The sequence below is a fragment of the Thamnophis sirtalis genome, unplaced genomic scaffold (assembly GCF_051295495.1).
Source record: "Thamnophis sirtalis isolate CommonGarterSnake01/CBP01778 unplaced genomic scaffold, rThaSir2_p1.2 scaffold_9, whole genome shotgun sequence".
NCBI lineage: Eukaryota > Metazoa > Chordata > Lepidosauria > Squamata > Natricidae > Thamnophis > Thamnophis sirtalis.
Genome location: NW_028261389.1, coordinates 17849734 through 17876500, shown reverse-complemented (window position 1 = coordinate 17876500; position 26767 = coordinate 17849734). Strand labels below are relative to the sequence as shown.

The window sequence follows — 26767 nt, the reverse complement described above, 5'->3', positions numbered from 1 at the left end:
AGATCAGGGTTAGCTAAACATCTTAGGCTGCCTCTGAAGAAAAAACAAAACTGCCAGCAAGTCAAATTTGGAATTTCCTGGAAGAACCATGTTTTGGCAGAGTTTTATTCCAACAAATGTTGGAACAATTTAAAATTGAAAGATTTACAGTTTGCTTTAGAAGGCATTGTCTGTGCTTTGGCATGTTAGGTTAGACATCACCTACAATGGGGCTTTCATTTGTACAACCATTACTTCTTTACACAAGCAAAGTGTACATAGGAGGGAAGGAAGGAGGGAAGGAAGGAAGGAGGGAAGGAAGGAGGGATGGAAGGAGGAAAGGAAGGAGAGAAGGAGAGAAGAAAGGAGGGAAGGAAGGAGGGAAGGAGAGAAGGAGAGAAGGAAGGGGGAAGGAAGGAGGGAAGGAGAGAAGAAAGGAGGGGAGGAAGGAGGGAAGGAAGAAAGAAGAAGTAAGATTGTTGTAAAATAAGATGGGTGTATGGGATGGTAAGAAAGCAATCTCAATTATATTGTCAATTGTAGGGGAGAAAAATTGTTATAAATACATATTATTAACAATAGTTATGAGATTATATAATTGTGAATGTATATATGAGAAATAAAAATAAAAAAAACACAAAGTCTACATAGTTTAATGTATGTTTTTAGCACATGTATAACTCCTCCCTTTGTATTAACAATTAGCAATTGGCATCCTGTAAGGGTCGCGGTGGCTCAGTGGCTAAGATGCTGAGCTTGTTGATCAGAAAGGTCAATAGCAATAGCAATAGTTAGGCTTATATACCACTTCATAAGGCTTTCAGCCCTCTCTAAGCGGTTTACAGAGTCAGCATATTGCCCTCAACAACAATCCGGGTCCTCATTTTACCCACCTCGGAAGGATGGAAGGCTGAGTCAACCTTGAGCCTGGTGGGATTTGAACAGCCAAACTGCTGAACTGCAGTGCTGCATTTTAACCACTGCGCCACCTTAGCTCATTCAGGTCAGCAGTTTGGCAGTTCAAATCCCTAGCACACATAACGGAGTGAGCTGCTGTCACTTGTCCCAGTTTCTGCCAACCTAGCAGTTCAAAAGCATGTAAAAATGCAAGCAGAAAAATAGGAACCGTCTTTGGTGGGAAGGTAACAGTGTTCCCTGCACCTTCAGCATTTAGTCATGCCAGCCACATGACCACAGAGACGTCTTCTGACAGCGCTGGCTCTTCAGCTTTGAAACGGAGATGGACACTGCCCTCTAGAGTCAGGAACGACTAGCACATATGTGCGAGGGGAACCTTTACCTTATCCTGTAATGGTTTTATTCTAGTCATAGGAACCAACCCAATCAGGTCTCTGTTATACCTATTAAATCATATTTGTTTTCTGTAATAAGATATTAAGCCCATCTTGTTTTATTTCCCATACTCTGGGCATTAATTTACTGTGCAGATAATGAAAGACAAGAACTTCATAAACCATTTTACCAAATTTCTTACTTTCTACAATCCGCAAGCTGAGGTCCTTTTTTTCAATATATTCATTTCCAGGAGTCACTTTAAATCCCTTCTGATTAAGGTCGGAATGCTTTGGCCAAACACATTTTTATTATTCTATGTGAGATGAAATTCCTCTGATGTCATCATTTTGATAACTCAAGCTACTGCCCCAGGAATCAAAACACTCCTGGCAACAAAATTTGTGTAGCCAGCCATTGTCTTGCATTGTTGTCTTTCCCTTCCTCTACTTCTACCACAGACTGGAATAATGAAACAGAAACAGAATACCTACAACCTGGATCTTAAGCTTTGTTTCTAGATGTTCAAAAATGTGGGATAAGGCTCTATGTATCAGCTGAATTACAGGGATGTGGTGGCTCAATGGCTAAGACGCTGAGCTTTTCGATCAGAAGGTCGGCAATCCGGCGGTTTGAATTCCTAGTCCTGCGAACGGGGTGAGCTCCCGTTACTTGTCCCAGCTTCTCCCAACCTAGCAGTTCGAAAGCATGTAAAAATGCAAGCAGAAAAATAGGAACCACCTTTGGTGGGAAGGTAACAGCGTTCCGGGCACCTTTGGCATTTAGTCATGCTGGCCACATGACCACGGAGACGTCTTTGGACAGTGCTGATTCTTCAGCTTTGAAACAGAGATGAGCACTGCCCCCTAGAGTCAGGAACGACTAGCACATATGTGCGAGGGGAACCTTTACCTTTAACTTATCAGCTGAATTATAATTTGTCCCCATATATAGAAGAAAGGGAAGTTGATGGTAAGCATGGTAAGTCTTGAAAATGGATCTGTTGTATGCCTGATGCTGGCTTCTGGCAGACTGCATACTTCATTGGGTGAAGGGACCAGATAGCATATATTTGCCTTGAATCCCTAAGTACCATGACTCTTCTCTTTAATTTATTATTGGGCAGACTTCCATTCTGTCTGCCCTTTAGAAATCTACCGCTCTGTCTCCTATTCTTCATGGGAACAAGTAGAAAAAAGGAAGGAATAAGAATGCACATTTAACTAACTGAAATAATTATGGGCTACTTTCCAGATTACTGCCTCAAAGATAATGTAGGCATGTGATGATGCAAACTATTAAAACTATGGATGAATAATAGTTCTATAATTTTTGCTTTTGAAAAATGCCGCAAATGTTGGCTGAAAACTCTTAGAACTGAGGCAATGCAAGAGTTCCCATTTTTTAAAAAAAGATAAAAGAGTTGCTAGGAAGTTTTTTAAAAAATAAATATGACATGATCAAAAGTTAGAATAGAGATAGAAATAAGAGAAAGGGGGAATATTAGTGTACACATTTTTACATAATAAAACAAAAGCAATAACAAGAGGGAAGCTTAGAAATTGAATGGCGGTATTATGTATGATTAAGTAATATGGTGAGTGGCATTAGAGCAATATATTAAACCATGGAATAATTAAATAACGATAGACTATAATTTAATATAAATGTATATTATTAGAAATATATAAGTTGATGAATGTAATAGCTATGATCAATTTTACTAGTTCTATTTGTATAAGAATGTATGACACCCAGATGCCACACTGTTCATGCATTGATATGTATATGTCAAATAAAATAAAACTTGGAGGGGGGGAAGAAATGGTTTGGGCTTGCCAGAGGCTTACTCCCCCCGTTCCCCACTTTAATCAATAATTCTGGTGCACCCAACGGGTCTCCCATCCAAATACTAACCAGGACTGATTCTACTTAGCTTTTGAGCTCAGTCATGGTCAATCAGCAGCTGTCATCTGCCATGGCAAATTGAGACTATCCAGCAACAAATATACTCAAGTCAGAAAGCTCACCGGTTGCTTGGGCAACTGATTATCCTTAGCCTAACCTATTTCACAAGGATAACAAGGAGAAGAGACTCGTAAAAGCTGCTTTTGAGCTTCTTGGACAAAAATTAAGACAGACATGTAATGAATGAGACAAAACAGTTGCTGTGTCATTTCATGAAGGCATGAAATGAATTTTTCAGAGTACCAGATTGTAACATCTATGGTGCAACCTGCACCTGATTTTTCCATTTAAATTTCTCATTCATCTATTAAGGTACATGCAAGCTATTCTTTATGTTATCCTTAGTGACAGTGTTTGTTTGCCAAAGCTCTAATTCTGGATGGTTTCAGGATATTCTTAGCCCTACATTTCAAAAGAGAGCACTCAATTAATCTGTTTTCCATTCCTTAGTAAATATTTCTGGTTTTTCTTTAACGAATAAGAAATATGAGAAAACGCAAGAGTGTTCTAAACAGGAGGAAAAGTCATTTAAACACCATATCAAAATTACTTGTCTGAATTTGTTTGATTATTTACTTGCCTATTTATTTATTTAATATGCCACCCATCTCACTATCCAAAATGACTCTTTGGTCAAAAAACAATTGCAAACACTTCCATTAGAAAGCAAAGAACAGTTCTAAATGTAGTATATGAAATAGAAATCTAAATTACAGGTCTATCTTAATTTTTCTCCAAGAAGTTAGGATGACTGCACAATATAACTATCTTCTGAAAGTATCCTCTGGGTCAAAGTTGGATAATTTTATATTACCAAATCAAGATTCCCCTGATAATGTGGCTCAATCAGCTGTATCGTTTTTTTTCTTCTTCTCTAAAAATTGACTAAATAAACACACTTCTGTCCTAAGAATTTACAATGGCCCTATTTCAAGCTCATTCCATGCTTGTGCCATATCAACCAATGGTCTAGTGCCAATGGTACAGGAGATGTCTTTGGTTTTCCCCAGCAACATCAATTGGCACAGACCTTTGATGAAAAGCACATATGGATGTACTCATGTTTCTTCCTTCTAAAGCAGTCGGTCTAGGCTTTTAATGAAGTGTATGGAGCTTCTCAAGAATGGGGACTGTGGGAAGGAAGAGGGCAGACTGGGAAAATATGTAGGAGACTGAGCTTTTAGAATTAATAACATTTATAATTTTCTTTTCAGTCCTCGGGCAAATTGTATGAAAAAAAGATGCCCCCAGGAAGGAAAAAAAATACCAAATAAAAAGAAAATATTTCCGCCAGAAATAATATTTTAAAAACCTAGTTGTCAAAATTGACAAAACATAATCAATTAAAATCAATTTAACATTAACAGTGCAATCCTTAATGGGCTAACAATATGGACACACATTTTGGAATGTGGCATATTAAGCTGAATTCCATTTTATCTCGCAAACCAACAAAGGAATTTTATAATATCAAAAAGACCAACAAGGCACACATAAATTGTGTATATATACACAATTGTACTTTTTAATATCCACAGAAAACATGCAAACGTATAGACAGAGAGGCAAGCCTACCATTATAAGAGAAAGGGTAAAATCAGGGCTAGTGGTAGCATAAAATCCCAAATCATTTGGCTTTGACAAAATCAGCATCATGCAATAGTAAAAGGCAGATTTACTGGGAACAGCTTACACCATTAAACATCAACATCTGGCTATCCCAGGTCTTTGGGAAGCACTCAATAGGTAGATAAAAATGCCCAATCCAGTCTAAACATCTGGCTCACTGAGCAGAATCATTACATTCTACAATATCTGCCTTCCAGCAAATCTGGGTGGGGTTTTTTTTTTGTAATATTTTGTAATATTCCCAATCAAATATAATTCTTTACTACAGGTATTCCCAACTCTGGGACTCACGAGTCATAATTACTTTTGCACAGGGTGTGAACATTATTTGAACATTTCCTAAGTTTGTGGAGCATAGAAATGTTTGGGAACCTTTGCTTGTAATCCATATCTAAGAGAATCAGTTTGGGGTACTGGTTAAGGCTCCTAAAAACTAGGAGAACGTGACTTCTAGTCCCTCCTTGGGTACAGAGCCAGTTGGGTGACCTTGTGCCAGTCCCTTTCTTTCAGCCCTAGGAAGGAAGCAATGGTGAACCACTTCTGAAATCTTGCCAAGAAAACTGCAGAAATCAGTCCAGGCAGTTGACTAATTCGAAGATACACCAACACACAGACACACAGACACACACACAGACACACACACACAATTATTTAGACATTTTGGCAGAGCAGAAAGTTTAATTACTTTTTGGGAAGATGCAATGCACACCGAGTGACACAACTATGAAAAGTAATTTTCCTGCTTACATGTTTTTTCCTGTCTGATTTGTGCAGTGTGGAGGAAATCGTAATCCATTTCCAGCTCAGTGAACGCTGTGATTTTCTTCTCCCTTCAAGAAACACAGAGAAAAAGAAGTATCTACATCAAGAGCCTTGTGATGATTTTCTCAAGGGATCTTTACCGAATGGTATGACTCAGCTTCCCCAAGGAGTCCTTCTGATGGCCTCTTGTGAGGCTGAGTGTAAACTGTGAGAAGCACATTTAGTCAATGGAAAGAGATGCAAATATATCAAGTGACGACAGAGCCAGACGAGATGTTAAAATGCAATATATGCTCATTTTCTTCCCCTTCCGTCTCTGCAACGTAGTTGTGGGGTTTTGTGTCAGCACCAGAGGACCCTGTGTGGTCTAGCTGTTGTCTCATCATGTCTGTGCAGATGTCACACATAGTGATAAAGTAGCAGTTGTGTGAAAATTATTTCTCCATCTCTTCTACTGGTTACACCTTTCCTGGTTTAAAATATTTGCCTTATTTTGCTCTGCTTGTAAGACAGATGCCTGCATAATGGATCAATAACTCTGAAGGCTAAATCTTCACCTGAGCAAATAATGCAAATAAAAAAATAAATAAGTCGTAAGGAAGTAAAGTGAAACTGAACCACAGCTTTCCATCCTTTAATATTAGAACCCAAAATATTCCAAGTTCCCCATGCTTTGTCTGTCTCGGTTACTACATTCCTGGCGAATAGTATTTCCCACTTAGGGATAAATGATTTAGAAGAAAACTGTTTTTCCCAAATAAAAAATAAGCCTGTTTTTGAGACTGATCTCTGTAAGTCAGATGCATTAGAATGGTTTAGACGTTGCACCAAGCTACAATATGACTTGTTTCCTTTTTGGCTTAGTGTGATGCAGTTTCTAAGTCGCAGTGTGAAGGCAAATAGTTGTGATTTCTTCAAATAAGCAAGGCTAAAGAAGGCAAGGCTTAACACAATGTGTGAACCATGTCTTTAAAAAGACATTCATTACTCTTCTAAATAATGCCAGAAGCAGAATAACAGAATGAAAGAGCTGGAAGGGACCTTGGAGTTCTTTTAGTCCAACTCCCTGCTCTATACCAAACCCTGTAGCATTTCAGGCAATCCAATTGTCCAATCTCTTCTTTTAAAAAGACCTCCAGTGATGGGAGCACCCACAACTTCTGGAGGCAAGTCATTCCAGTGGTTAATTGTTTTAACCATCAGGTGAAATTTCTCCTTAGTTCAAGATTGCTTCTCTCCTTGATTAGTTTTCATCCGTTGCTTTTTGTCCTGCCTTCAGGCACTTTGGAGAATAGTTTGACTCCCTCTTCTTTGTGGCAGCCCTTCAAATATTGGAACACTGCTATCATGTCACCCCCAAGGTCCTTCTTTTCATTGTACTAGACATACCCAATTCCTGCAGCCATTCTTTACATGTTTTAGCCTCCGGTCTCCTTAATCATCTGTGTTGCTCTTCAGGAAGTGAGTGAGTTGTGAGTTGATTGTCAAGTCCCAGGACAGAGGTTAGTGCCGAGACTCCCGTGTTTAGCTGGCAATGTCCAAACAGACAATATTGCATGCCACTTCAACTGCTATCGTGTCACCTGCAGAGCAAGCAAGCAAACAAACAAAATGACCAACCCAGGCTTCTGTGGATAGTTTTGAACAGCTGCTTCCTATATTGTGTATAGGTAGGGATGGCAGACAACCAATCACCATGAGAAAGAGATCGGAAAGAATATTTTTGACAGTTCCAGGGGGGAACAAAGCTACGGTATTGTCCTTAGGTCGTAGAACACTTAGCTTATCTTAAATTTTCTTTTTAAGGGAGTAAGAGGTATGATTGAATTACTGTAGAAACTATCCCTCAGGAGTACCTGAAAATGAGGTTAGTTGGTTCTAATGAAGGATCAGTAATGGACACCTTGATCTGCCAGAAGGCATCTTGGTGAGGAGCAGGCACACCTTTTTCATATATTGGGGGATAAATCATTCCCATATTAACTGCTGGCTGAGTTTGCATATTACAGTATGATGCAGTTTGCAATGCAAATACATTTCTTTGATAAGAGCAAAGGTCCATGTACCCCAGAGGACTATCCAATTATTAGTATATCACTAGAAGAAGGTGATAGGACGGAGTTAGCAATAGCAATAGCAGTTAGACTTATATACCGCTTCATAGGGCTTTCAGCCCTCTCTAAGCGGTTTACAGAGTCAGCATATTGCCCCCAACAACAATCCGGGTCCTCATTTTACCCACCTCGGAAGTATGGAAGGCTGAGTCAACCCTGAGCCGGTGAGATTTGAACAGCTGAACTGCAGATAACAGTCAGCTGAAGTGGCCTGCAGTACTGCACCCTAACCACTGCGCCACCTCGGCGCAGTGGCTTTGTTGGCTTTGATATTGTTACAAGGGCCAATCAGTCAGCAATCTAGAGCAATGATGGCTAACCATTTTTTCCTCAGGTGCCGAAAGCTCTCATGTCCACACCCATAATGCAATGCCCCTCCCACATGCCCCTGCACATGCATGTGACACCTCCTGTGCTCACACACACCCCCGCACATGCATGGGCGACCCCTCCCCATTTTGGCCTCACCGGGGGTGGGGGAAGCTTTGCATCTCAAAACAGCGCTGGGACTGGGAGGGGGAAACAACCTCGCGTCCCAAAACAGCGCAGGGGGAGAATCTCTGGGAAGACATGGGCAGAAAGTGAGGAGAAAGGTAGGTCTCCCCGCCCCCGCATGCGTGCGTGACCCCCATGTATGCACGCACGTCTCCCGCATACAGGGCAGAGACCAGAAAATCAGCTGGCCGCCGTGCGCATGCGCAGTGAAGCTGAGCTGGGCGACGGCTCACGTGCCTGCAGAGAGGTGGCGTGTGGGCCATAGGTTAGCCATCACGGATCTAGACTGCTTGTACTGCCTTTTACTAGAAATAGGAGGAAGCAACTGCTGTTCCATAATTTGAGAAAGTTAGAAAGTTTTCATGTTTTTCTCCCAAAAGCAGAAAATGCATATAGGACTGCAATAAACCAGCGTTTCTGAAACTTGGCAACTTCTAAGATATGTGGATTACAACGTCTATGCCGAATGGGGAATTCTGGGTATTGAAGTCCACACATCTTAAAATTGCCGTGTTTGAGAAATGCTGTGGAAGATCTTTGAACAGTCTGCTGAATGATTGAGTGGCACAAACACTTAGACAACATAAATCATACAATCAAATTTGAGCCTAGTTGGAGTGGTTAGTTTATAATTCAATGTATTTATTTATATCACTTTTTAATTTTTTTACAAATAACTCAAGGCAGCGAACATGCTGTACCCAGCACACCTTCCTCCTTCTATATTCCCTGTAACAACAACCCTGTGAGGTGAGTTGGGGTGAGAAAGAGAGTGATTGGCCCAAAGTCACCAAGCTGGCTTTCATGGCTAAGGGACAATTTGAACTCACGGTGTCTTGTTTTCTAGATTGGTGTTTTTAAGCACTAGACCAAACTGGTTCTCCATCCAGTTGCATCACACAAACCCAAAACATTGAAGTAAGCAAACCATGGTTCGGTTAACCATGAATAACCATGTTATAGAAATAAATCGGCAACAATGTGCTTGCAAAGCCCTTTGAGGGTAACTTCAGAATTATTGGATAAGCAGAAGGGCCCAAAATACCATCTAATGTGATTTTTTGGGGGGGATTTTCAAATGTTATAGCTTGAGGAGGTGAACAGAGTTGATTACTTGCATGGCGAACCTTTGCCACTTACTAAACACTAGGAGTTACTAGTCCGGCTTCTTTTATAAAAGGCTTCTGTCAACTTTTAGTGAAGAAACATAGTGCAGTCTTTACACTATTTTATTCTGCTGTGACATTGGCTCACACAAGCTGGATATAACTCATTCCCCAATTGGTTCTCCTGCACCTCTTTTCCCCCCTCCGTGCTTGTTTTGTTTTTACACGAATGATCACACATTTATTTTTAAACCTCCATTCCAGTTGTGGAGACTCATTCATTTTCAATAGATCTATAATAATAGTTTTGTAAGCTAACTCAATGAAATCCGCTTGGGAGACTGAATTCATTCAATCTTACTGGGGAGGTTCTTGAGCTAAGGCAGGGAGACTTTGAGGCTTGCACAGCATGGCTTATTACCGTGTGTACCAGGGGTGGGTTTGAACCGGTGCGCGGCGGTCCCTGTGATCCGGTTGGTCGCCGAACCCGGAAGTAAGTAACTTCCGGGAACGGCGAAGCCCTCCCCCCCGCACCCGCGCGCGCCCGCGCTTGCTCCTTACCCGGTTTTGATGAATTCTGCACTTCCACGCATGCGCAGGACGCATACAGCGCCTGCGCGATCCTCCAGGAGCAGCTGGAGCATCGCACAGACGCTAGTACGCATGCGTGCGCTGCACGCGCACATGCGTGCACCGCACACATGCGCGAGGACGCCGCACACGTGCGCGAGGACACCGCACACGTGCATGAGGACGCCGCCGGCCTCGTTCCACCTGAACCGCTTGGAACGGGGCGAGAAACCCACCCCTGGTGTGTACGCTCCTGCTACAACTAGCCATGATAAACCATGTGTGACCTTTCTAATGCCTTGTTCTTTTTTCTGCAATTGGAACACTGGTTTATTTGTGTGGAGCGCAGCCTTGTATTATAAACAAAAAGGATCAAAAATAGCTCCCATTCATAATGGGTGGCCATGGAGCAGCATTTGCATTTGGAGAAATCACCTCCCTTTTCTTTCCCTCAGAAACAACAAGGCTTCCACTGGAGACCATCATGGATTCATATACTGTGGGTTTATTGCTCATCTTGTGCAAGTAAAAAAGATCATTTCTAAGCAAACCACATGTAAATGCAGTCAATATTTTACATGTAGTACTCAGTAATGGAGCCTGTCTTTCACAGCTGTGAGTCATGACAGTCACCTACATAACCCATCTGATTTTTTTTGTGGTAGGAGTTAAACAAACACAGCTAAAATGACCTCCATTGTTGCTAAGCAAACCACCTGGCTGTGGCTGCTGGAACTTCGGAACTTGGTCATAAGTAAGGGAGGTCTGTTGTAACTTGGAACAGTTGCTTAGCGACTGGTTGTAAGTTGAGGATTACCTGTGACCCTTTTTTTTTTTAGGAAAATGAAGCCGCAGGGGTGTCAAACTCGACTTCATTCAGGCCCGCATCAAGGTTGTGTTTGACCTCAGGGAGGCGGGGTGGGAGTGGCCAGCTTGATGTCATTCATGTCAGGGGCGCCTGTGGTGGACCGAACTCTCTGCCAGCGAAAATGGGCTCTTGAGCTCCAAGAGCCGAGGTGGCGCAGTGGTTAAATGCAGCACTGCAGGCTACTTCAGCTGACTGCAGTTCAGCAGTTTCGGCTGTTCAAATCTCATCAGGCTCAAGGTTGACTCAGCCTTCCATCCTTCCGAGGTGGGTAAAATGAGGACCCGGATTGTTGTTGGGGGCAATATGCCAAGGTGGCGCAGTGGTTAAATGCAGCACTGCAGGCTACTGCTAGATCAGCAGGTCAGCGGTTCAAATCTCACCGGCTCAGGGTTGACTCAGCCTTCCATCCTTCCGAGGTGGGTAAAATGAGGACCCAGATTGTTGGGGGCAATATGCTGACTCTCTGTAAACTGCTTAGAGAGGCCTGAAAGGCCTATGAAGCGGTATATAAGTCTACTGCTATTGCTATTGCTATATGCTGACTTTGTAAACTGCTTAGAGAGGGCTGAAAGCCCTATGAAGCGGTATATAAGTCTAACTGCTATTGCTATTGCTATTTTCGGCTGTGACAGCCTCCTGCAACCTTCTGCCAGTGAAAATGGGGCTCAGGAGGGCAGCAAGGGGGCCAGCCTGTTTCCAGGGTGACCCTGCAGGCTAGATCTAAACATCCCACAGGTTGGATCTGGGCCCTGGGCCTTGAGTTTTACACCCTTGTGATACAGCTATCTATGTTAAGCAAATAGTCCAGAATGGTTCGCAATAGAAAATGATAAAAACAACAACAACCTAAACTCAAGTAAAAATACAAACAATAATAAATGCAAAAACCAATAGCCAAGCCACCTCATCACTTAAATTGGGTCTCAAACTCACCTACGTGAGGCTCTACCAACAACCTGGCTCTATAGCTGTGACAAAAGACAGGTATTACAGCCTTCTGGATGTGCAGCATGCTGAGAGTCATCTAAATCTTAACAGGCTTGCATAACATTTTTTTTAATATTCAGAAGGTTTACTTTCAGTGGTGAAATTCAATTTTTTTATTACTGGGCGTGGCTTGGTGGGCGTGGCAGGTGAAGGATACTGCAAAATCTCCATTTCCTCCCCACTCCAGGGGAAGGATACTGCAAAATCTCCATTTCCTCCCCACTCCAGGGGAAGGATACTGCAAAATCTCCATTTCCTCCCCACTCCAGGGGAAGGATACTGCAAAATCTCCATTTCCTCCCCACTCCAGGGGAAGGATACTGCAAAATCTCCATTTCCTCCCCACTCCAGGGGAAGGATACTGCAAAATCTCCATTTCCTCCCCACTCCAGGGGAAGGATACTGCAAAATCTCCATTCCCTCCCCACTCCAGGGGAAGGATACTGCAAAATCTCCATTTCCTCCCCACTCCAGGGGAAGGATACTGCAAAATCTCCATTCCCTCCCCACTCCAGGGGAAGGATACTGCAAAATCTCCATTTCCTTCCCACTCCAGGGGAAGGATACTGCAAAATCTCCATTCCCACTTTATTCTGGGGCCAGCGGGACGTGGTATTTGCCAGTTCTCCAAACTACTCAAAATTTCCGCTACCGGTTCTCAAGAATCTGTGAGAACCTGCTGAATTTCACCCCTGTATTATGCGATTCCAGGCAGTGGTTTGGAAGTTTCAGAAATAAATCCTGAAAGGAACCAGTTTGCTCTATTAGTTAAAAGAACCAGCATACAAACCAGGAATCTGTGAGTTCTAGTCATGCCTTAGGAATGAAAATTATCTTGGTGCCTTTGGGTCAGTCACTCCCCCTCAGCCCCAACCCCCCTCACAGGGTAGTGGGGAAAATAGGAGGAAGAAATATTGGATATGTTCACATTCGTACATTATTTATTAATTTTTTTTAAAAAAATGGAAGTGGCTTCCACAATATAATATTTAGGATGAAGCAGTCAATCATTAATGGTTGAGTGACTTCCCGCACTGTTGAAGAAACAGAGGGTGTAGATGAAGTAAGCCAAACTTGATTTCATTGAGGGCCATATCACGGTTGTGTTTGACCTTTGGGTGTGTGTGTGGCCAGGATGGGCGTAGCCAGCACGATGTCACTCGTGTTGGGGAGTGGCTTTGGTGGCCCAAGCGCTCCGCCAGGCTCCCGAGCTCCATTTTCGGCTGGGATGGCCTCCTGCAGCCCTCTGCCAGCAAAAATGGAGCTTGGGAGGGCTGCATGCAGCCAGGGCCAGATTTAGATGAAAAGAGGCCCTAGGCTATTCCACTTATGAGGCCCTTTCACCTCCCATTTTTAAGTTTGTAAATTACACGAGAGACAATAAAATACATCATTACTGTGATATATATCAATATATCAATATATATAGCTGGCCTCCTGATGGAGGGCGGCTCTGCTCTGCGGCAAAGGCAGCGAGGCCAGCCGCCTCCCCTGCTGCGCTCAGCTGCCCGGCTCAGCCCCCTCACCCTCACCTGCCTGGCCGCTGGTGGGCTCCGTGTCGACAGGACGGCTACTGGGAGCGGCCGCACCTCTCGCCCGACCGCCGGTGCCAGGAACGTGGGCGGGCTCCCCAACTGCCGCGGCGCTGGAACGATCTTAACCAATACATTTTTATGTTTGTTTATTAGTCATATGAGTAGAATTTCTCCTTATTTTCGGTTCAGTGTTTTAGTGTTCACTGTTTTTAGAATAGTGTAATTTTAATTTTGCTAACAATTTGAATGTAGGCCCCTCTTGATCTTGAGGCCCTAGGATGAAGCCTAGTTAGCCTATAGGAAAATCCGGTCCTGCATGCAGCCCTCATGAATTGTTTTTGCTGACAGAGGCACCGCATGCCAGTACTTCGTTGTTTCCAGGGCAGCCCCGCGGGCCAGATCTAAGCACTCTGCGGGCCAGATCCGGCCCCCGGGCCTTGAGTTTGACACCCCTGATGGATGTTGGAGATTGTTCTAACTGTTTTTTGGCATAGAATAGAATAGAATAGAATAGAATAGAATAGAATAGAATTCTTTATAAGCCAAGTGTTATTGGACACCCAAGGAATTTATCTTTGGTGCATATGCTTTCGGTACATAAAAAGACAAGATACATTCATCAAGAATCATAAGGTACAACACTTAATGATAGTCATCAAATAAACAATCAGGAAACAATCAATATCAATATAAATTGTAAGGATACAAGCAGCACAGATACAGTCCTGCAGTCATATGTGGAAGGAGATAGGTGATAGGAATGATGAGAAGACCAATAGTAATAGTAATGCAGCCTTAGTGAATAGTTTGACAGTGGTGAGGGAATTATTTGTTTAGCAGAGTGATGGCGTTCGGGGAAAAACTGTTCTTGTGTCTAGTTGGTCTGATGTACAGTGCTCTATAGCATTGTTTTGAGGGTAGGAGTTGAAACAATTTATGTCCAGGATACGAGGGGTCTGTAAATATTTTCATGGGCCTCTTTTTGACTCGTGCAGTGTACAGGTCCTCAATGGAAGGCAGGTTGGTAGTAATTGTTTTTCCTCCAGTTCTAATTACCCTCTGAAGTCTGTGTCTGTCTTATAGGGTTGCAGAACCAAACCAGACAATTATAGAGGTGCAGATGACAGACTCAATAATTTCTCTGTAGAACTGTATCAGCAGCTCCTTGGCAGTTTGAGCTTCCTGAGTTGGCGCAGAAAGAACATTCTTTGTTGTGCTTTTTTGATGACGTTTTTGATGTTAGGTATCTATTTTAGGTCTAGCCTGGAGGACTTCGACTCCCAGAATTCCCCAGCCAGCTTTGCTGGGGAAGTCTGCAGGTTTAAAGTTGCTAAGGTTGGAGACGTCTGGTCTACGGGGAAGGAATGGGCAAAGTCAATTCCAAGTAACAGCTTTGCTGGCTGGGGAATTCTGGGAGTTGAAGTCTGCCAGGCTTAAAGTTGCCAAGGTTGGAGACCCCTGTCCTAGACCAACGTTTTCTCCAGCTGAGCAACTTTAAGATGTGTGGACTTCAGTTCCAAGAATTCCCCAGCCTATCGAAGTTGAGCAATACTACCTCAGACCGTTTAATATGGCTTGTATAAGGACACCCTGCCATTTTATTTTACAGCTTAATGTAGCTTTCCTATGTAGCTACTTAATTTGCTTACAGTGGAGGTAGTAGGATGGGGGGGGGGGGTGTCCAACACATCTGGCAGCACATCTGGACTCGCTTTTAAAAGCCAAAAAAATGGGATGTCTTTAGGAAGTGCCATCCTCACCAACCACAGTGACAGTAATAGCACTGATGGCTTAAGTGCCATCAGGTCAGTGGCAATTCTTAGCCAGCACATTACTTCTCTTCTACTTTAGGTTGCTGCTCAAAGGGGCCCTTCTAAGGATTAGGAATTGTTAATCAACAGAATTGGATCGCTTCTCTTTCTCCTTCAGAGGAAAAGAAAAGGAATAATGTCAGCCCTAACATTTCAGGAACGAGCATTTTACAGATTTTCTGGAATGATTCAGTCAATCAATCAGGATAGAGTTGGGGGGGCCTTCAGGTCCAACTCCGTTCTAGTCCAGACCTATACTATTTAAGACAAATGAATATCCAGTCTCTTCTTAAAGTTCTCGCGTGCCAAAAGCGGGGGGAGCACAGGGGGGGTCGTACGTGGGTGTGCCATACCCATAATGCTTTGTGGCTTTGCATAATGCTTTGTGGCTGTGCATGCATGCACACAGGACCAGTGTTCCCCCCCATTTTTGGCATGCTTTTTTCGCCCTCCCCAGGCTCCAGAGGCTTTATAGGAGCCTGGGGAGGGTGAAAACAGCCTCCCCAGCCCCCCCCCCCCCCGGAGGCCCTCCAGAGGCTCCAGGAGCTTCTCTGGAGCACGGAAAACCAGCCCTACAGGCAATCTGGAAGTTCAGAAACGTACTTCGAGTTTTCTCGTAGGGTCGTTTTTTGCCCTCCAGAGCCTTCAGGGAAGCCTCCTGAAGACTCTGGAGGGCTAAAACCGGCCCTATGAGCAAATCCAAAGTACGTTCCTGAATTTCTGGTTCGCCTGTAGGGCCGGTTTTTCACGCTCCAGAGACTTCAAGGAAGCCTCCGGAGGGCGAAAAATGGCCTCATAAGGAGAGGGCAATGCCTCGCATGCCCTGACAAATGGTTCCGCATGCCACCTGTGGCATACATGCTATAGGTTTGCCATCACGTACCTACAACTTCTGAAGGCAAACTGTTCCACTGGTTGTCCCAAAGGTGCATTTTTCAAGAGGCAACTGAAGTTTCTGGTTTTTTTCTTTGAAGACGTTTCGCTTCTCATCCAAGAAGCTGAAGAAGCTTCTTGGATGAGAAACGACACATCTTCAAAAAAAAATCAGAAAGTCTAGTTGTCTCTTGAAAAAAACACCTTTGGGGCAACCGTGACCTGGATGACTGAGAATCTCCATAGCCATGTTCCACTGTTTAATTGTCCTCACTGTTAGGAAGCTTCACTTTAATTCTAGGTTGCTTCTCTCCTTGATTAGTGTCCATCCATAGTGTTTCTTGTCTTGCCTTCTGGTGCTTTGGGAAAAAAATGAGCTTAGATGGACTCCAGAGGATGATAGAGGACAGGAAGGCCTGGAGAAACATTGTCCATCGGGGTTGCGATGGGTCGGACACGGCTTCGCAACTAACAAGAACAACTACTGCAATGCGCTCTACATGGGGCAGCCCTTGAAGAGCATTCGGAGACTTCAACTCGTCCAGAATGCAGCCGCGCGAGCGATTGTGGGTGCACCTCGGTACGCCCACGTTACACCTATCCTCCGCGAGCTGCACTGGTTACCGATTGGTCTCCGGATACGCTTCAAGGTGCTAGTCGTCACTTATAAAGCCCTTCATGGTATTGGACCTGGGTACTTGAGAGACCGCCTGCTGCCAATTACCTGCCAAAGACCCGTCAGATCTCACAGGGTTGGCCTCCTCTGGGTTCTGTCCACCAGCCAATGCCATCTGGCTACTACCCGTGGGAGGGCCTTCTCTGTGGCAGCTCCGGCCCTTTGGAACGAACTCCCCGCAGAGATTCGGACCCTCACCTCTCTCCAGGCCTTCCGAAAAGCCGTTAAAACCTGGCTGTGTCGGCAGGCCTGGGGTTGATGAGTTCCCTTCCCCTCTCGATCTGTGTGGCTGTTGGCTATTTTTAAATGCTTGTATTGTATTTTTGTGTTCCCTTTCCCCCTTGGGTTGTTCGCCGCCCTGAGTCCCGCAGGGAATAGGGCGGCATATAAATAAAACAAACCTCAAACCTCAACACAAAGAAGAGGGGGTCAAGTTATTTTTCCAAAGCACCAGAAGGCAAGACAAGGAACTATGGATGGAAACTAATCAAGGGGAGAAGCAACCTGGAATTAAAATGAAACTTCCTAACTGTGAGGACAATTAAGCAGTGGAACATGTCTATGGAGATTCTCAGTCATCCAGGTTCTCCCAAAGGTGTTTTTGACCCCCCCCGTTCTTTGTGTTGTTGTTGTTGTTGTTGGCTGCGGGGTCATGTCTGACTCATCACAACCCCATGGACAATGTCCTTTCAGGTCTTCCTGTCCTCTATCATCCTCTGGGGCCTCTTTAAGCATAAGCTTCTTTGTGGCAGCCCCTCAAATACTACAACACTGCTATCATGTCATTCATTCCTAGTCCTTCTTTTCTCTAGAGTAGCCCTATCTTAATCCTGCAATTGTTCTTCATATGTTTTTGCCTCCAGGCCTTTGAACATCTTAGTTGCTCTTCTCTGCGCTTTTCCCAAAGTCTCAACATCTTTTTTTGCGTGTGTGTGTAACCTGGTGACCAAAACTGGCTGCAAAACCTTTGGCTTAGAAAAGCAACGCTGACCGCCTGGATTGGATTTCTATTTGCTGGCATCGGTCCAAAGGGAAAGCAGCGAGTCTGAACTTTTTTGGGGGGGGGGGGAGAGGGGAAAGCGCCGGCCACCCCGCCCCTCCCGTCCCAGGTCCAGCTTCCAAGCGGGGGGGGGGGCGGCTGAGCATTACGCTCGGAGCATGCGCGCAGGGGGAGGAGGGAGGGAAGAGGGACGGAGCGGCGGGAGGGGTGGGTAGGTGGGAAAGAGGCGGCCGCTGTTTATTTGCAGCCGGCCAGGCGGAGCAGCGGCAGAGCGCGAGCGGCTGCCTCGCCTGCCTTTCGGGGCGATGCAGGCGCGGGGCGAAGATGAGCCCGGGGACCGCTCGGCGGAGCAAGGCAGTTAGCCGGGCGGGTGTAGCGGCCGCCTTCACGGGATGGGGTCGGCGAGCGGGAAGCGGAGCAGCCGAGCGCCGCTGCCCCAGCCGCGGTGGTTAGCTCGAGCTGGCCGGCCCGGGCGCTGCGGGGCTGCGGCGCTTTTGGCCGCCCTCTGCTACTGGAACTCGCTGCAGGGCGAGTTCGTGCACGACGACGTGTGGGCGATCGTCAACAACCCGGACGTGCGACCGGGAGCCTCGCCGCTGGCCGCCTTCTCCAACGACTTCTGGGGCAAAGGCATGGGCGAGAACACCAGCCACAAGTCTTACCGCCCGCTCTGCATCCTCACCTTCAGGTAAGCCGGACGCCGAGCCTCGCAAACGCACCGCGCGCGCGGGTCGTGGGAAAGGCTGAGGCGCTGCAGACACGCGAACTCTCCCGCGGAGGACCTTACCCGGCTCGAATCGGCGACCGGAGCCGAGCCTTACATAACAGCCTCCGTCTCTTGCAGTTCAGGGTATGGTCAACGCTGACCCGACTATCTGCTCCGGGACAATCAATCCCTCCCTCCTGGGATGCGTGTTTGGGTCCCGATTTCTTAGCAGGTTGTCTCACTAGACTGTGAAGTACTTTTATTTTATGTGTTTATTTTGGGCTGTCAAGCATGTAGGAGAAAACAAGTACAAGTATGAATGCAACATATAAACACATAAGTATAAGCAGGAGTACGTCTGTACATAAGAAATGAGTACAAATAAATGGACAGGGACCTGTAGGCATGCTGGTGCGCTTATGCATCCCCCCCCCCTTTACGGACCTCTTAGGAACGGAGTGAGGTTGACCACGGAATGGAAAGACAGAGAAGAATCTGAGTATTATGAAGTTTGGAATATATGGTGTAAATGGCTAGATGTAAAACTACTGTTATCAGAATTATGTAATAGCTGCAATAATACAACAATATATTTGTAAAAATTATTAAAACCTAAATGTCTTTATAATATAGAATATTAAACTATAGAAAGAGAACTTAGGTAAATATGAAGGCTATCAATACTGATACAGAAAGGCTGCAATGAGTGGAAATTTGTCTTTTGATTTTTAATGTTTAAATATGTTTAATTTTTTTTTTAGAAAGGAAAGGGGTGTGTGTGGTCCATGGTAGACAGTTTAAGGTTCAAGTTTTGGGGGGTTTGAGGATGTAACGACAGAGTCGTGTAGAGCATTCCAGGCGTTGACCACTCTGTGGCTGAAGTCGTATTTTCTGCAATTGAGTTTGGAGCAGTTTACCTCGGGTTTGTAGCGATTGTGTTTGCCCCGTGTATTATTGCGGTTGAAGATGAAGTAGTCATTGACAGGTAGGACATTGTAGCAGACAAATTTGTGTACTAAGCTTAGGTCAGATTGTAGGCGGTGCAGTTCTAGATTGTCCAGGTCCCAAATTTCAAGCCTGGTGGCATAAGGGATTCTATTGCGAGCAGAGGAGTGGGGTACTCTTCTCACCATCTACTTGGTGGATAAATAGACCCTGCCTCCCAACTTTTAAAGTCTTTTGGTTTTGGGGTCTTCTCTTTAAGACCTGCCTAGGAGGTAGCTGACACGTGTCAGCGTAGAGAAGATTTGGAGCCTGGGAATCACTCAGTTGCTGTCTTGCCAACTTCATTCCTAACAGCAATTTCTGGAATGTTTGCAGAGAAAGCAGGGAGTTCCCTTGGACACATCGACCCAGCAAATCACCACAAACTTCTCCATCCTTGGGTTTTCTCAAGGGAGGTGCACTCTGTACATGGTTGGGGGGGGGCACCGTTTTCTTCAGCCTGCTTTGCAAATCTTCCCCCCTTCTTTTCCCAACACTAAATGGGCACCAGGAATGGAGAAAGTGAAAGGCTTGTTGGCTTTGCACTATAGATCAACTGGCATCAAAGCACCTTGTGCATTTTTTAGGTGCAGTTGAGAAATCCCTACTTAAAATTGGGATTGGTCATTATGGATACTCAGATGAGATGGGAGTGGGATGTATAGAATAATACGTTCTATGCAAATGTATGAAAAACATTGTGTACGTTTTACACAAATGTATAGAAGAGGCTGGATGGAGTAACATAAGAGGGGTGTATGTATGAAAGGAGGAGACAGGTCTATCTGGAGTAAGTCAAGAGTAGAAAATGTTGACTGCAGAAAATGAAAGGAAGGGCATGGGGTCAACTTTGTACCTGGCCATTGGGATCACGAGGTTTGCTGGCATAGAAATTTCTGTCTTGCTTTGAATGTAAATTGGGAAAAACACCCTGAGTGGCATAGAAGAAGTGCCTTATGGATGCTATTGGCACCCATAATATAAGGTTGGGCCAAGGGCAAGCTTAATGCCTCTCCCTGATGCCTCTTAGTCGATCTTCCTGTAGGTTTATTTGCTGCCCCAATTCTGTTGTTTCTGACTCCCCCCAACTCAGTGCTGGTGTGAGGGGTAGGACCTTTGCTATGCTCACAGAATACAGCTGAACCACATGCCGTCTAGTTGTGTTGTGTGAACCCAGCGTACATGTTCAATCTGTGCTTTTGTTTGTACAACACACTAAACCACAAATTATCCAACCACATTTTTGGTCTACATGCAAACACTATTCCAGAGGGTCCATATGTACTGTACAAACCCAGAAAATCGTGTTTGGCGTATCTAAACATGGCTATGATAGTGATAGGTGAAAATGTCATGTTAAGGCAGTGTCTGCTTCACCCAGACTTTTAAATTGGATAATAACTTAATAGCTTAAGAGGGCTGGAGTTTTTTTTTTTGTGCTCCCTCTTTATTCTTTGTTTCTGTCCCAGAGTTGGATAAAGAAGTGTTCTTTTAAGAAATGTGGTGACCTTTTCAGAAGTATTGTGTGGCCTTGAATATTTTTCTTCGGGGAGGATTTTCGAAAAGATTAATGTCATTGTTTATTTTTTCTTTGTATAAAGATTCTTATCCATTTCCCCTTAATGCCAAAGGAGCCCTTCCTTTCCCTTAATTTCCATGGCTTACTGCTTGTGCCTCAGAGTCTCTGATCTGTTTTCCATTTGTCTTCTGGAGTCATAACTTCTAAGCATATTATTTTTCTGCCATTCTTGGACCTGTCTTCATTTTTAACACTTGCCCACAGCTGCCTCTAAGGGACGTGGTGGCTCAGTGGCTAAGATGCTCAGCTTGTCAATCAGAAAGGTCAGCAGTTCGGCAGTTCGAATCCCTAACGCTGCATAATGGAGTGAGCTCCCATTACTTGTCCCAGCTTCTGCCAACCTAGCAGTTTGAAAGCATGTAAAAACGCAAGTAGAAAGATAGGAACCACCTTTGATGGGAAGGTAACAGCGCTCCATGAGCCTTTGGCGTTTAGTCATGCTGGCCACATGACCACGGACCTCTTCGGAGTGCGTTGGCTCTTTGGCTTTGAAACGGGGATGAGCACCGCACCCTAGAGTCAGGAATCACTAGCACATATGTGCAAGGGGAACCTTTACCTTTATCCTTTTTTAAAAATCTATTTTCAATTGCTTTCCTAATGATTCCAAGCCTGGAATTTGATTCTTTTACCGCAGTTACACACTGGATTGATGGTTTCATTGAACTGTCCATTGTAATTGTAAGATTCCTTCCAAGCTGTTCATTCCCAGCTCAGATTCTAACTATAAGAATACCGCATAGATGCAATTTGCATTTTTGTGCCAACACGTTCCCCCTTGCATTAGGTTCCTCCGAACTACATTTGAAGACCACTGATCTGGTTTCAAGAGATACCAAAAAGATACCTTTGTTATCCTTTCCAACACCATAAAATAATGGGGGGAAAAAACATTTAAAGGAAGTGGAGCTGGATCAGGCCAGAGGGTTCAGGGGAAAAAAAATCTAAAGATTCCCATGGACAAGATATTTGGGTAAAAGTTCAAATGTACACAACTGATCCGTTCTATGCTCTTCCTCCTCAGTTCCATGATGCAAACTGAAATGCTGCAGGGTGCTCATATATGTTTACTGACTATCTTGTTCCAAAGGTGCTTTTTCAGGAGGCAAATGGGCTTTCTTGTTTTTCTTTGAAGGCATTTCGCTTCTCATCCAAGAGGGATTCGAACCGCCAAACTGCCAACCTTTCTGATCGACAAGCTCAGCATCTTAGCCACTGCAACCTCTAAAACAGAGGTTCTCAAGCTGTGGATTGCAACCCCTTTGGGGGTCGAACAACCCTTTCACAGGGGTCGCCTAAGACACGGGCGCACACTGCTCTCTTCTCTCTGACAGCCGCCTGGCTAAAAAGCCATCCCCCGCAGCGTTTTTCCCTGGGGGCTCCGCAAAACATCCCAAGACCGATGCCACCACATCTACCCTCTTCGGGACAGGTCCTCTTCAGAAGGATGAGGCCCCGCTGGTCCCCTTCGCGTTCCTCGCCTTCCAGCCGTGGCCCCACATCGTGGAAAACATAGGAGCGTGCACGTCCCACACAATTACAGCCTGGAGCAGGACCAAAGTCCCTCTCCCAACTGGCCCGTCCTCCCTCGGAGGGCTTTGGGGGGGGGGTAGCTTCTGCAGAAGCCCGGGTGAGTGAGAACAAGTTCCCACCATTACGAAGTCTCTGAGGCTGTAATTGTATGGGGTGTGTGTGCGCACCTATGTTTTCCAGGGTGTGGAGCCGCACTGATGCTCTGGGCGGCCGGTGATGACTCTGGAGCCCATCTGCGGGGGGCAGGGTTCCCCTCGCGTTCCTCGTCTTCCCAGATGGGCTCCGGGGTCATCGCTGGCCACTTAGAGCCTTGGCAAGGCTCCACACCGTGGAAAACATAGGCACGTGCACACCCCCCCACAATAATAGCCTCGGAGTCTTCGTTAACGGCGAGAACTTGTTCTCACTTGCCCGGGCTTCTGCAGAAGCTTCCCTCCGAAGCCCTCCGAGGGAGGAAGGCCAGTTGGGAGAGGGGCTTTGGTCCTGCTCTGTAATTGCGCAGGTTGTGCGCGCGCCTATGTTTTCTATAGTGTGGGGCCACAGCCGAAAGATGAAGAACGCGAGTGGGACCAGCAGGGCCTCGTCCTTCTGAAGAGGACCTGTCCCCGAAGAGGGCAGATGTGGTGGCATCGGTCTTGGGATGTTCTGTGGAGCCCCCCAGGGAAAAATGCCACTGCCAGGTACTTTTAACCATATGTTTTGGTTCTATGACTGCAGAATGTTGCAAAAAATCATAAATACGGGCCAGTTGTTGAGTGTTTCAAATGTGATTGGAACACTCAACAAGGTGACCACAGTATGTGTGTCTGTCTGTGTGTGAGAGAGAAAGTGAGTGAGAGAGACAGAGAAGAAGGGAGGGAATCAGAGACAGACAGACAGACAGACACACACACACACACCGACACAGACACACAGAGTGAGTGATTAAGTGAGTGAGAGACAGACAGACAGACACACACACAGAGTGACAGAGAAAGAGACACACACACAGAGAGGGAGAGAGGGAGAGAGACAGAGACAGACAAGAGACAGAGAGAGAGACACACACACACACACACACAGAGTGAGAAACACACATACCCACAGAGTGACAGAGATGGGGGGAGGGAGGAGAGAGAGAGAGAGTGATACAGAGAGAGAGAGGCAGACAGACAGACAGACACACAGAGAGAATGACGGATAGACAGAGAGGGAAGGAGGGAGAGAGAGAGACAAAAAGAGCCACAGAGAGAGAGAGAGAGAGACAGAAAGAAAGAAAGAGAAAGAGAAAGGAAGGAAGAAAAAGTGGGAGAGAGAAATGAAAGAAAAAAAGAAAGAAAGAAAAAGGAAGAGAACTTATGACCACAATTGAGCCAAAAATTTTGGTTGCTAAGCAAGAGCGTCGTTTAGTGAGTTTCACCACATTTTGTGCAACTGTGCAATGACTTGGATGCGCCAAACAATGCTTTGCTATTTCACGTTGCGCATACTGTCGCAAAATGTAGCAATGTAGTTTACTGTTGTTATAGTAAGACTGTTACCCATGCTACATCATGCTTCAAGACAAAATTTCATTTATTTGTAATTAGAAATAAATATTTCACAATATATAATTGCATATTGTTTTTGTGATTAATCACTATGCTTTAATTATGTTCAATTTGTAATAGTGAAAATACATCCTGCATATCAGATATTTACATTACGATTCACAACAGTAGCAAAGTTACAGTTATGAAGTAGCAATTAAAATAATTTTATGGTTGGGGGTCACCACAACATAAGGCACTGTATTAAAAGGTCGCGGCATTGGGAAGGATGAGAACCACTGCTCTAAAAAAGGATAGTAGAGAGCTAAAAAAATACAGCGCTCAACCAAGATGATTAGGGGACTATCCTATAAGGAAAAGAATACAGCAGTTGGAGCTCTGTAGTTTGTTACAAAGGGGAAGCGAAGGAGAGATAGTGGTGTGTAAGTGAATGCATGGCATAAATAATGAGAGAAATTGTTCTTTTTACAGGGTAGGTCAGAGCTGGAGATCATACATTGAAACTCAGTGCGGGAAGATCCAAGGTTGAGAGAAGGAAGGGTTTTTACACGCAGCAAATGTGGCTGTGGGTACTCTACTATATCTGGGGATTTAGCATCTTTGGTTCTGGATGGCATTGCACTGCCCCAGATGGACCCGGTACATATTCATGGGGTCTTCCTGGACTCACAACTCCTGGTTTTTTTTGGGGGGGGGGGTTTCAAAAGTTTTATTTCTTTTAAGACAAACATTTCATCATTCATCAATCAGTAAGACATCGAAGTACAATTTTTTGTTTGTCAAAATAATTCTAGTTTACCACCAAATTCTTGTCTAGCCTAATATATACCCCTCCCTCCCTCCACCCTCCACCCAACCCCCTCCTCCTTCCCCCCTCCTCCTTCCCAGAACCCGTACACGGTATGGATTTTTAACAAACACAGTCTAAAATCTATTGAGAAAAAAAAGAAATAAAGAAATTAATAACATTCTACATTGACCTTAGCTTCTTCTTGCTGAACTAACTTTAAACAATTTAAATCATTTATGATCTTAAGCATAGGCTAACTGGAATTTCTTGGTCCCGTATTTATTTTGTATATAGTCAATCCATTTTTTCCAGTCTCGTTTATATCTCTCATTTGAGTGATCTTTAAGATATGCCGATATTTTAGCCATCTCGGCTAAGTTTGTAACTTTCAAAAATATGGAACGCTTCACGAATTTGCGTGTCATCCTTGCGCAGGGGCCATGCTAATCTTCTCTGTATCGTTCCAATTTTAGTATATGTGCTGCCGAAGCAAGCACGACTCACAACTCCTGTTGTTGTGAGTGTATTTTGGACATAGTCAGTGATAGCTTCATGCAGAATCAGCTGCAGAGTAGCAGTTTGCTCTCTGGTGGCAGATAGAAAGCCTGCTCTACCTTGGGGAGCAATAGGCAGGGCTAGTAAAATCATTTTGTAAAAGTGCAGGTAAAGGTTGCATTCACTAGATTATCGTTGAGACGGATATGAGTCCTTCAATCAACATGGCTTTGTCTCTACTTCAGTTTCAGCCTATGCATTTTGAGCTCACTTAGATTTTTTTCCCATCAGTATCTTCTCTCAGGTACAGATGGGTTCACTTGTTAGAAGAAAGGGAAATACTTTGGCTCTACAATCATATTTTCACAAATGTTGTATAGGTGACTGTTCTTGTCTCTTAGACCAGTGGTCTCCAACCTTGGCAACTTTAAGACCTGTGGCTGAGGAACTCTGGGAGTTGAAGTCCACAAGTCTTAAAGTTGCCAAGGTTGGAGACCACTGTCTTAGACCACCTGCTATATATTTCATGGTTCAATCATGAACAGGCAAATGGGTTTAGAAGCTGGTCTCTAAGCTAGCTGGTTACCTTTCTTCTTGAATTACTAGACAAAGTTATTGAATTCTGGGACCTTTAACGTTAACAGAGTAGCAGTTGGAAGGGACCTTGTAGGTCATCTGGTCCACCCCCAAGCAGGAGACCCTACACCTATTTCTCACAGATGGCAGTTCAATCTTTTCTTGAAAGCTTCCAGTGATGAAGCTCCCATAACTTCTGAAGGCAAGCAGTTCCATTGGTTGATTGTTCTCACTTTTCTAGGTTGAATCTCCTTCATCAGTTTCCATCCATTGCTTCTTGTCCTGCCTTCAGATGATTTGGAGAATACATCGATCCTGTCTTCCTTGTAGCAGCCCCTCAAGTATTGGAACCAGTTATTGTGTCACCCCTAGTCCTTATTTTCACTAGACTAGACCTAACCAATTCTTGCAATCATTCTTATGTTTTAGCTTCCAGTCCCCTAATAATCATCTTGGTTGCTCTTTTCTATACTCATTCTAGAAACTCAACATTTTTTTTATAGTGAGATGACCAAAATTGGATGCGGTGATCTAGGTGTTGTCTTACTAAGGCTTTATAGAGTGGTATTAATACCTCACGTAATCTTGATTGAACCTCTCTCTTAATGCAATTTAGGAATGCAATGGCTTTTTGGGTTGCTGCTGCACACTACTGGTTCTTATTTAATTGGTTGTACACTAAGACTCCAAGATCCCTCTCACAATTACTACTATTAAGCCTGATTTCCCCCAATCTATATGTGCACTTTTGGTTATTCTTGCCTTAGTGTAAGACTTTGCTTTTCTCTACATTGAATTTTATTTCGTTCGTGAATTTGATAATTTGATGTGAGTTTACTGGATGTTTGCATAGGTTTAACCTAGATCATTTGTTGTCATGATCTGGGAAAATTGTAATCGTACAAGTTT

The 26767-nt window shown here is 44.4% G+C and overlaps 1 protein-coding gene and 1 non-coding gene across 2 annotated transcripts in view; one reads left to right on the top strand and one right to left on the bottom strand.

The window, feature by feature from the left end:
* Positions 1-18020: 18020 nt before the first annotated feature.
* Positions 18021-26767, top strand: part of TMTC1 (transmembrane O-mannosyltransferase targeting cadherins 1) — a 172609-nt gene continuing 163862 nt past the window's right edge. The window contains exon 1 of the mRNA XM_087722949.1: positions 18021-18354. Within this exon, the coding sequence (XP_087579075.1) occupies positions 18059-18354 (296 nt within the window). The 5' untranslated portion in view covers positions 18021-18058. The remainder of the gene's footprint in view (positions 18355-26767) is intronic.
* Positions 25178-25284, bottom strand: LOC148044056 (U6 spliceosomal RNA). Its single transcript, XR_015697797.1, has one exon. It is a non-coding gene; the product is annotated as a U6 spliceosomal RNA (small nuclear RNA).